General features: G+C 30.3%; 1 protein-coding gene across 1 annotated transcript; it reads right to left on the reverse strand.

Moving 5' to 3' along the window:
* Window positions 1-3,275: 3,275 nt before the first annotated feature.
* LOC6037783 (ELMO domain-containing protein 2) lies at window positions 3,276-5,125 on the reverse strand. Its single transcript, XM_001847609.2, has 3 exons — window positions 4,835-5,125; window positions 3,956-4,774; window positions 3,276-3,890 (listed from the first exon to the last, which is right to left on the reverse strand). Exons 2-3 carry the CDS (start codon window positions 4,499-4,501, stop codon window positions 3,474-3,476), a joined length of 963 nt encoding a protein of 320 aa, XP_001847661.2. The 5' UTR covers window positions 4,502-4,774; window positions 4,835-5,125; the 3' UTR covers window positions 3,276-3,473.
* Between the last annotated feature and the right edge of the window lie 7,590 nt (window positions 5,126-12,715).

The raw sequence follows: 12,715 nt of genomic DNA on the forward strand, positions 1-12,715 counted from the left end.
CGCCTTAACAACGAGTGTTCAACTTGTTAAATATGAACGTTTCATTAATGTTTATTGTTTTTGGAAGCAGCCAGACAGGTTAAAAAACTAAGTAAAGAAATGTTTGGCTTTGTAATTAAAATTTCGGGGATTTGAGATTCAAGTTATTTTCAGACAATTTAGTTGAGGTTGATTCAAGTTAGTTAGTTTTCCAGAAAAAGGCCACAAGATTTATGTTTCCTTAAAAAGTTAGTTTTCATCTTTAATTTCCAAGTAAATTTATTTGATTTCCTTTAAATTTGAAATACATCATAGGTTCCCTTTGTATAAATCTCAAATTAGTTTTTGATTGAATCATAATCGCAGATTTCCTTTATTCAGTTTTAAAGTTAGATTAACGTAACTGCTCAAGTCATCCAAGTTCTTACTACTCACACCTACACTAATTTTCTTTCACCTTCCCCCTCCCGATCCCCTATATCTTCCGGTGGTGTTCATTTTGTATGCAATACTAGTTCGGCCACTACCCTTTTTTCCACAAGAAACCGGACTTGGACTGACTTGAGGCCGCGTCCCCCACCTTGCTCCGTAAAATGAAAACGAAAACGAATGCTTACTTTTCATTTTTCTTCAATTGTGACTTAAAAACTAATAAAAGTTTTAAAAAGTTTTTTTTTATTAATTGAACATGATTTTTGCATCCATTAACCCCTCGATCATTTCGTTTTTTTATGGTTTTTTGACGTTAATCTGCTTTGCCTGGCTACGGCCCAGTTATCGAGCGCCCAGTTAAACAACGCTCAGTTACCGAACAACTACTGTACTGCCCATGTTCCCATAAATGTCCCATATGTAAAAACAGCAAGCTGAGAAAAACGCATTTCTGGAGTTTTTTTTTTTGAAAAGGTCCTATAAACCAAATTTTCATTTTATGCTTGTTGGGTGTTTTTGAATACCCCTGACTCAAGGCGGTTCTAAAAACACCCAAAAAGCAAAAATTGAAAATTTGGTTTATAGGACCTTTTCAAAAAAAACTCCAGATTTGAAGTTTGTCCCACACCTAAGGCTACGTGTTAAGTTTTTTTTTCGAAAAAACTGGATTTTCTCCTGATTACTAGAACAAATGATCGCATAAATGTCCCATATGAATTTTCATCGATTTCGAGTTATTGATGCAGTTTGGTTCAAAATTGTATGCTCTTTCAAAAGAGCCTATAACATCCAGTATTTTGTTCTAGTAATCAGGAGAAAATCCAGTTTTTTCGTGAAAACTTAACACGTAGCCTTATGTATGGGACAAACTTTAAATGCGTTTTTATCAGCTTGCTGTTTTTGCATATGGGACATTTATGCGAACATGGGCAGTGTAGTGCATTTTACAAGACCAAAAATAATTTTAAGCAATGTTATGTAAAGCATAAAAAACATCATCCCACAAAAAAACACGTTGGAATTAATTGTATTTTTCGAATTATGAGCAAAAAGGTAAATTTATTGACAAAACCACGCAAATGTTGTTTATTTCAAGGTTCTAAAATAAGCTTTCTGAATTGTTAGATTGTTTGAAATAGTTTGTTCAATGTTAAGAATGTTACCAGGAACTATTACGAAGGTAATTAAACAACAACGGAACCTTCAAATTATTTAGAGGATGGGTGGTGGAAAACCCGGGAATTCCCGGGTTTTCCCGAAAAATAATATTTCCCGTTTCCCGGGAAATTTGTAAATTTCCCGGGAATTCCCGAAATTCAAGCGGAAGTATATATTTTCCTTACTTTTTGGTCCCAATTTTTTGAAAATTTATTTAAAAAAAATGAGAGAACCTAACTTAATATTATTCATTTTAATCTACTGTGCATATTGAACTAATAAGAAAAAATCAGGTTCATTTCAGGTGTATTTCAGATAATATTTATTGTAAAACGGGGTAACAATCATAGGATTTCATTCTGTTTTTATTTTTTTCCAACATGTAAGGTTAGTCTCAAGATTATTACTTTGAAAAAAAGGAACTGGTCCATGCATTCTTGTTGGGAAATTTTTTTTTCAATGGTTTTTGAAAAAATAGTGGCGTTGAAAATTATATTTAGCATTTGAGGGTGGCTTTGTACAAAGTATTTGTTGTTAAAATCAGATTTAAAGTGTTCAAATTTTACACAATCACTAAGGTTGCTGATAAGTTTTTAAGAAGAAAAAAAAATCAATGTGTAAATTTACTTAACTTAGTTTATAATCTTTTTAACAATATAAATTTTAGGTGAAATTGATAAAAAGTCAAAATTTTGCCTAAAAATCCTAATGCCTAAATTTGTTGATAAAATTGCGGTCTAGAACAAGTTATTTGCCATGAAAAACATAATTACTGCATGATTTATTTTTTTTGCTTTATGAGTCATAATACCTACTTCTCAACAAAAAAAAATCAATTGATTTTTTTATTTGGTAGGAGTTGAAAGACAGCATATAAAATTAGAAAATTTCGATATTTTTTTATAAAGTTGTATGATTTTGAAAAGCAGTCAAACCATTAATTGACCCCCACACTCATTTTGAACATTACAGTTGCTGTTCTATACAATTTTGTTGCAAAATATAAATCAGAAGCAGGATAAGGTCAATTTTCGATAAATTTAAAATTTCCCGGGATTTCCCGGGAAATTTGTTAAAAATTTCCCGTTTTCCGGGAATTTTGTATTTTGGACGCTCTAGTGTTAAATAAAAATCTACTTGAGGGCAGAATGGGCCACCCTTATCTTGCATTAAAAAGTTATGAAATTTGGATTAAATGGATTTTTTTCACTCCTGGTAGCTTCACAAATCACGTTTAATGCAACATTAGTTGATTTTTTAATAGTTTTGATGCTTATTTGTAAAAATCGTAAAAATTAAAATAGTGTCTTATTTCGACATATTTACACTATTTTCAAAAAAGTTTGTTTTGTTAAGTGACTATTTCTATAAAAGTGAAAACTATGTTGGAAAGGTTACTTAAGTCATTTCTTATCACCCTTCAACGTTGTATTAGACGAAATGCCTTGTTTTCTAAGGAGACCCATTCTGGCCCGCACCCAGGAAAAGTAGCCAAAAAAACATTTTTTTTTAAGTGGCTCAAAAATAGTTTTAAGCAAAAAATGTCATCAACCAAGTATACAACATTGAAGGATGCATCCCAAAGCATAACCCTACTACACTGGATTCATACATTTGTATGTTTTTGTAAGGTTTTCGGTACATTTTACTTAGGCCCCCCCTGCCGCTATAAACCTATTTTGCAACGGCCTCGAATGAAACCACAATTTCAGACTTGCAAAGCATGTTTATTTTTCAAACGTGCAGTTCCAAATTAAATTATTAACTAAATCACACATTTCTTCTTATCTAACATTCCACCGAGGTCAAGAACACAATCTATAAGCCACTTGTTTTAGTTCGAATAAAAGCTAAGCAAAGTGCGCGGCAGGTTCAATATTATTTCTAATATAAAAAAAAATCTATTAAACATTTTCCACCGACAAATTCATCTTGAAACTGCAGCTATCGTTGGTCAGCATTTTCCGTACGTTCTCCTCAAAGTTCTTCTGGATCCAGCTAAAGTCCATTATGCTCTTCGGCTTACACTCCACCCAGTACCGATCGAACTCGAAGAACAAATAGCAGTAAAACTGATGAAACATGTCCACCGTAAGCCGGGGTTGGTTGTAAAAGTGGATCCTCGCCGCCCCGGACTTCAACAGGTGGTACGCCATCGAGGTGAGATTGATGCCAACGATGGCGAAAAAGTAGCCGTGCGTTGGATGGTGCGAGTGTGAGAGCAGGTGCCGCGCCGTCCCATTATACTCCTGGGCAAAGTACAGCAGGTTGTCGAGTCCGAGGATGCCCATCCCGCGAAAGTCCGTCTTCGGGTCGTCTCCCTAGAAAGATATTAGAACTCTTGTAACCTTGGCGATGCAACAACCTGTAAAAAGCGTCTTCTCACCTGAAACCCAATGCTTTGCCACTGGTTCGTCACCCGGCCCTCCAGGCTTTCCTCCGGTCCGGCCAGCAACTTCCACAGGCAGAGCAGCTTCCGCTCGTGCTCGTCATTTTCGCAATCATACTGAGTACTCCGCAGCTGTTCCACCAGCCAGAACAGCCGCTTGTAGCCCCAGATCTTTTCGGCGCACGTGCCGAACGACCGCGGAAAGTCCACGTGGACTTTTGGGTTTATTTTCTTCACCTGCAGCACCGTCGCAATGGCACGGCCGTGGATTTCATCCTTCAGGAACGTTTCGTCCACCTCGTGGCTAACCAGCTCGTTCAGAATCATCACCATCTGCTTGATGCGTGGCTTGCGGGACAGTTCCAGTGACATCTGGACCTTCCGGGTGCGGAGTGCGCCCGGGGCACAGCCGTAGCATATCCGCTGCAGCTCGCAAAGGTTCGTGAAGCGATGCAGGAACCACTTGAGCAGTGGCCGCGCCAGGAAGTAGAAAAAGTTGAACACTTTGAAGACCATCTTGGTGCTGCTGGCTGGTGGTAGCATCGTCCAGGGTTCTTTCGAGAGGTAAACTTTTGTGTTGTTGAAACAAGTGTGCTGGCGACTATTGAACAAACTGTTTACGTGATTACATTCCCATAACTACTGAGGATGACCGACTTTTTGTTCTATTCTAGCCGAGGCGCAATGCGCATGACGCGTGAATTGCCAGAATCCTTCCAAAAATGTGTTAAAATGTATTGAATGAAATCTTCAAGGATTTTCTTTATAAACAAAAACACGTAGTTTCAAACCAATTTAAAATGTTCAAATTTAATCCTGAAATGAAAAAAAGGACATAAGTAAATCAAAGAAAGAAATCTGCAATCTGTTGCAAACCTTAAAACGTACACGCAACATTGAATTTGGTTGAACGTTCAGCTAGCCTGACTAGAATTCGTTTGTTTACCACCCTCCCAGAAAACAACCCAGCTCACCCCACAGCTGTCATCTCCTCCTCAGTTTGGTGGTGTTGTCAAACTATGCCTGTGTTGCTTATTTGCCTTGCATGCAATAATCCTACGGTATATCGGAGTACGGTGTAATTGCAAAAAGTACTGGTTCCGTCCACCAGGTCATACATTTATGATTTATTTTTTAAATGGTTTTGGAAGTTTGTCAATCAATGAATTTAATGAAAAACGTTACTTCATCCACCTTAAGATGGTTGATGCCTTCCGCACATTAATATACTTTGTATAGGGTTATCAAATCTTCAATCTTTTAGGAACCTTCAATCTTTTGAGAACCGACCTCAAAAAAGTGTATGAATAAGACTTAAGGGCGCACATCAGCCGGGGAAGTTGTTCTCTTCTTCTTCAAAAAATGTTGCATGAGACATCACGAAGAAATGTCGTGCAACGTTTTGAGGTGGTTGGATTGTTCTGTAGAGTGATTTGAAGATGGTTGATTGAAATAGCTTTCAACCTTTATTGGTTTAGTACACATTTTTTGTAATAATTCGTGATTTTACAATATTTTTTGAATATTCTGAAATAATGCAACACAAGTGAAACAAGCAATTCTGTTGCGCAGCGCAAAAATGGCAACAACGCACCATTCTTGGCTGCTGCCGCTGCACACGGCCAGCACAAAGCGAGGACAAAGGAGCGTTATAGGGTAGACTTCACATTTGTGCTCTCTATTATGAAAATAAATTTTAGAATGTTGATATTTTTTCATCAGTATTTTAACTAACACATTGAAAATATATTGCGCAATAATATTTCGTTTGCTAATAAAATTTTGAGATGTCTCAAAAAGACCAAAGCCCATTATTATCCCTTTTGCTGAGCAATTTTTCCTTCTCAAGCTAAAGATAAAAAAATTAATAGAATAATGCAAAATATATTTTCAATTGGTAGAGCACACTTCGAAATAATAAACATTATATATTCTAGTTAACTTTTTTATGTCAGTGATCGATCGAGTACTGGACCCTATTCCAGCAGCATAGGCTCGCCATGGCCTGCAGGAGTATTGTTTTGAATTTGATCGATTTTGATTGGCTGAAATTTCGAGCACGTGGTTCTCGTGTGTAAACAAACTTACATACTCTCGCGCATGGATATCTCTATACGCATCCTGTCGTAGTAGTTGAACTGTTTCTAATTTTGTTTCAATGGAATGCATGATTTTTGGGTTTTTCGCCATGCTCCGTGATGGTCCACGTGACTGCTAACGGAATTGTTTACGGAAGAGTTTTTCATGTGATTACTAACGTGACGACTCAGCCACGTGTCTAGCTACTCACGTGACTGACTTATGGAATGATGACTTTGGACGTTAGATGAAGTGTCGTGGAAATTAGTAGATTGCTCTAATATTGTGCCGTAGTCCAAAGTAGATAATCGAAGAGCTTTCAAATGCTTCGAACCATCGAATCATGAAAAAATAACGTTTCAGTAATATTTTTAATATTCAGTTCAGCATCCCTAAATGAGACAAATTTTGGTAATTTGATGCGATACCAAATGAATATACTCTACCTACCATAAAAATACAAAATTCAAAATACAAAATACAAAAATACAAAAATACAAAATACAAAAATACAAAATACAAAAATACAAAATACAAAATACAAAATAAATACAAAAATACAAAATACAAAATACAAATACAAAAACAAATCACAAAATACAAAAATACAAAAATACAAACAAATACAAAATATGTAATCATTAAAATACAAAATACAAAAATACAAAATACAAAATACAAAAATACAAAAATAAAAATACAAAATACACAAAAATACAAAATACAAAATACAAAATACAAAATGATAAAATACAAAATAAAAAATAAAATACAAAATACAAAAATTCAAAATACAAAATATAAAATACAAAATACAAAAATACAAAAATACAAAATACAAAATAAAAACATAAAATCATAAAATACAAAAATACTAAAATACAAAAATACAAAATACAAAAATACAAATCCAAATACAAATACAAATACAAAAATACAAAAATACAAAATACAAATATTAAAATACATAAAATACAAAAATACAAAATACAAAAATACAAAAATACAAAAATACAAAAATACAAAATACAAAAATACAAAATATAAAAATACAAAAATACAAAAATACAAAAATACAAAAATACAAAATACAAAAATACAAAAATACAAAAATACAAAATACAAAAAATACAAAATCAAAAAATACAAAATACAAAAATACAATATAAAATATGTACATAAAATACAAAATAAATACAACCATAAATACAAAAATACAAAATATAAATAATACAAAAATAAACAATAAATAATACAAATAATACAAATATTACAAATAATACAAATAAACAATAATATAATACGATTAAACAATACAAACAATACAAATTATACAAATAAAACAAATTAAACAAATATACATAATACACATATAATATAAATAATACAAATAATACGACACATAATAATATACATTACATAGAATAATACAATATAATAATACACAATACAAATAAATAATACATTGTTAAATAATACAAAAATACAATAATACAATAATAAAATAATACAAATAATATATACAATACAAATAATCAAATATTAAATAAATAAATAAATTACAAATAAATAAAATAATTAATAGCAAATATACATATACACAAATAATACAAATAATTAAATAATACAATTAATGAAATAATACAAATAATACACAGATAATACAATATTAAATAATACAATAATACAATAATACAAATAATACAAATAATACAAATAATATTAAATAATACAAATAATATTAAATTAAATAATACAATAATACAAATAATATAAATAATAAATACACAATAATACAATAATAAAATAATAAAATAATATACAAATAATACAATAAAATAGATATTACAAATAATACAAATACACAAATAATACAATTAATACATATTAATACAATAGCAATATAATATACATAATATATTATAATATAAATAATACAAATACATAATACAATAACAAATAATACAAATAATACTAATACAATAATAGTTAAATAATACAATAACACAAATAATGTTAAATAATACAAATAATACATAGCAAATAATACAAATAATACAAATAATGCAAATAATACAAATAATACAAATAATACAAATAATACAAAAAATACAAAAAATACAAATAAAACAAATAAAACAAATAATACAAATCACACAAATAATACAAATAATACAAATAATGCAAATAATACTGTATTATTCGTATTTTATAATTTATTTCTATAATTTTTAATATTTGCTTTATTTGTATTATTTGTATTATTTGTGTTATTTGTATTTTTTTAATTTGTATAATATGTATTGTTTGTATTATTTGTATTGATTGTATTTTTGTTTTGATGTTTTTTTTTGTTTTTTTGTTTTTGTTGTATTTTTTGTAATATTTGTTTTATTTCTATTATTTGTATTTTTTGTATTATTTGTATTATTAGTATTATTTGTTTTATTTGTATTATTTGTATTATTTGTATTATTTGTATTATTTGTATTATTTGTATTATTTGTATTATTTGTATTATTTGTATTATTTGTATTATTTGTTCAATTTGTATTTTTTGTATTTTTTGTATTATTTGTATTATTTGTATTATTTGTATTATTTGTATTATTTGTAATATTTGTATTATCTTAATATTTGTATTATTTGTATTATCCGTATTATTTGTATTATTTGTATTATCTGCAATATCTGTACATCTGTTTATCTTATTATTGTATTATTGTATTATTTGAATTATTTGTATTATTTGTATTATTTGTATTATATGTATTATTTGTATTATTTGTATTATCTTAATTATTTGTTTTATTTGTTTTATTTGTTTTATTAGTTTTATGTATTATTTGTACCATTTGTATTATCTTATTATTTGTATTATTTGTATTCTTTGTATTATTTGTATTATTTTATATTATCTGTATTATTTGTATTATTTGTAATATTTGTATTATTTGTATTATGTATTATTTGTATTATCTATTATCTGTATTATTTGTAACATCTGTATTATTTGTATTATTTGTATTATTTGTATTATTTAATATTTGTATTATTTGTTTTATTTGTATTATTTGTATTATTTGTATTATTTGTTTAATTTTAATAATTGTATTCTTTGAATTATTTGTATTATTTGTATTATTTGTATTATTTGTATTATTTGTATTATTTGTATTATTTGTATTATTTGTATTATTTGTATTATTTGTATTATTTGTATTATTTGTATTATTTGTATTATTTGTATTATTTGTATTATTTATTATTGTATTATTTGTATTATTTGTATTATTTGTTTTATTTGTATTGTTTGTATTATTTGTTTTATTTGTTTTATTCTGATTTGTATTATATGTATTTATTTGTATTATTTGTATTATTTGTATTATTTGTTTAATTTTTAATAATTGTATTCTTTGAATTATTTGTAATATTTGTATTATTTGTATTATTTGTATTATTTGTATTATTTGTATTATTTGTATTATTTGTATTATTATTTGTATTATTTGTATATTTGTATTATTTGTATATTGTATTATTTGTATTATTTGTATTATTTGTATTATTTGTATTATTTGTATTATTTGTTTTATTTGTATTGTTTGTATTATTTGTTTTATTTGTTTTATTTGTATTCTTTGTATTATTTGAATTATTTGTATTATTTGTATTTTTTGTATTATTTGTTTTATTTGTATTATTTGAATTATTTGAATTTTTTGTATTATTTGTATTATTTGTATTATTTGTATTATTTGTATTATTTGTATTATTTGTATTATTTGTATTATTTGTATTATTTGTATTATTTGTATTATTTGTATTATTTGTATTATTTGTATTATTTGTAATATTTGTATTATTTGTATTATTTGTATTATTTGTATTATTTGTATTATTTGTATTATTTGTTTTATTTGTATTATTTGTATTATTTGTATTATTTGTTTAATTTTTAATAATTGTATTCTTTGAATTATTTGTATTATTTGTATTATTTGTATTATTTGTATTATTTGTATTATTTGTATTATTTGTATTATTTGTATTATTTGTATTATTTGTATTATTTGTATTATTTGTTTTATTTGTATTGTTTGTATTATTTGTTTTATTTGTTTTATTTGTATTCTTTGTATTATTTGAATTATTTGTATTATTTGTATTTTTTGTATTATTTGTTTTATTTGTATTATTTGTATTATTTGTATTATTTGTATTATTTGTATTATTTGTATTATTTGTATTATTTGTATTATTTGTATTATTTGTATTATTTGTATTATTTGTATTATTTGTATTATTTGTATTATTTGTATTATTTGTATTATTTGTATTATTTGTATTATTTGTATGAATCTATGACATTTCCCCGAAACCCACATTCCCGAAGAGACATTTCCCCGAATGCCACATCTCCGAAAAGACACTTTCCCGAAATGTCATTTACCCGAAAATCATTTCCTCGAACGATCCATTTCCCCGAACGACCACATCCCCGAATGGCGACTTCCCATAAAAACCATTTTCCCGAATGGCCACTTCCCCTAATTTTCCACATCCCTGAAAATCATTTTCCCGAATGACCATAATCCCGAATGGCCATTTCCCCGAACGCCACTTCCCCGAACCCGGTCAAGCGGGTATGGCCGTTGCCCAGAACCGCGCGCGTTTCTGGACAACGGCCATACCCGCCTGACCGGGTTCGGGGAAGTAGCGATCAATAAAGTATCATGTTTTGCCGAGCTTCCGTGGACGGGATTTGCCTTGTAAGCGGAAGGTGATGGGTTCGATTCCTGTCTGGCTCGGCAAAGTCAGATCCCTTAAAAGAGTAAAATCTGCTCACTGGGAATACTGACCGGTAGGGGATGGGTTTCGACTAGCGGCGTGCTGGATTTCCAATCCAGAGTTCGTGAGTTCGATTCTCGTACCGGGATTATGTCCACAATAGAGCTTTATGACGTTTCGCGTACGCACACTAGTGCACCATTTGATTTTGCTGGCTGACAAAATTTAACCTCACTTAATTTTTGTGTACGTACACGCAATACAAACGAACGTAGATTACTCTATTGAACGTTCAAAAAATTCCGAGCTTCACTTGAATTTTGAATATTCAAATTGATGTAAGTGCGACAACTGGCCAAAGGGATTTCAGGTCAGAACGTGTTTGACACACGTTCAAGTCCGACTACCGCAAAAATTTGTAATTGTTACTCGGGACCTTGGCAACCAAAATCAGCTGTCGAGCTTAAGTATAGCTCCTAAACTACTTTAAAGTGATTTAGTAATTTTAAATCTAAAATGGCGGTGATGAAATATTCAAAAAATGCTTTTTGTAATTCAATAATCAACTATTTAGATAAGATTTAAAGGGTTGGTCGCAGAACTCTAATTGGACGTAAAAAAAATAAAAATTAATTGTTCAAAGCCTTCATCCAGCCAAAATTGATAAAAACAAATTAGTTCAGTTAAACAAAATCAAGAACAAACTGAATCCTGCGCATCGAGTCGTCGCATAAAGCTATCGTTGCTGTTCTATCCTTACCACGTAGATACCGTTTTGGAAAATTGTCCTTTGCTGAAAATGGCCTCTACAAAAAAAAAACTTTTTTTATGGAACGTGGATGATCTCAATACCCCGCACTCTTGAAGTGTCCGCGTGGTTTATTAATGGCCAAGCTTCCCATGCGCCAGTGCCAACGCACACCGCGGGTTTGGTTTTCTAGCTTCGGTACGTGCCTGAACCCATTTTTGTATTGGTATCTTGGTACATCGTACCAGCGCACCACGACACTCTCGGCTCGCCCCATCGGTTTTGTGTCTGGCACTCACCCATGGCATGAACACAGCGTGCCGTGGTACGTGTCGTGGTATTGAACCTGTTTTGTACCGCCAGCGCGTACCACGGCACGTACCTCGGCTCGTGACGAGTGGAGCACCTTGGCTCATATACCGGGTTCATGCCATGGGTGAGTGCCAGACACAAAACCGACGCGGCAAACCGAGAGTGTCGTGGTGCGCTGGTACGATGAACCAAAATACCCTCGGTTCGTGTGAGTCGGGTACGGGTGTAAACCGAACAAAGCAGGCGCAAAGCAAACCCGAGGTACAGTTGAACCGCGTGTACCGCACGGTGCAGGGAAGCTTGTTAATGGCGGTTATTTGTTTTTTTAATCTTACAAAACACGTAGGAGAATTTAATATTAACGTCATACTTTTATAAAAAAAATCCCTAAATAACAATTTAGTTTATATTTAGGTCATCATTCGGAAAAAATGATTTTTTGGTGAAGTAACCATTCGGGTATATGTAAATTCGGGCAAACGGCAGTTCGGTAAAATGGCCATTCAGGTAAATGACATTCGGGGATGTGGAATTTTCGGGAAAACGATTTTCGGGGATGTGGAATTTTCGGGAAAATGATTTTCGGGGATGTGGAATTTTCGGGAAAATGATTTTCGGGGATATGGGATTCGGGAAAGTGGGATTCGGGGATAAGGGATAAAACCTATTTGTATTATTTGTATTATTTGTATTATTTGTATTATTTCTATTATTTGTATTATTTGTATTATTTGTATTATTTGTATTATTTGTATTATTTGTATTATTTGTATTATTTGTATTATTTGTATTATTTGTATTATTTGTATTATTTGTATTATTTG

The sequence above is a fragment of the Culex quinquefasciatus genome, chromosome 3 (genome assembly GCF_015732765.1).
Source record: "Culex quinquefasciatus strain JHB chromosome 3, VPISU_Cqui_1.0_pri_paternal, whole genome shotgun sequence".
Taxonomy (NCBI): domain Eukaryota; kingdom Metazoa; phylum Arthropoda; class Insecta; order Diptera; family Culicidae; genus Culex; species Culex quinquefasciatus.

Coding starts and splice junctions, on each gene's coding strand:
- LOC6037783 (XM_001847609.2), bottom strand. CDS start 4,501: ATGCTACCACCAGCCAGCAGCACCAAGATGGTCTTCAAAGTGTTCAAC. Junction 3,891..3,955: donor GGCAAAGCATTGGGTTTCAG/GTGAGAAGACGC, acceptor ATATCTTTCTAG/GGAGACGACCCGAAGACGGA.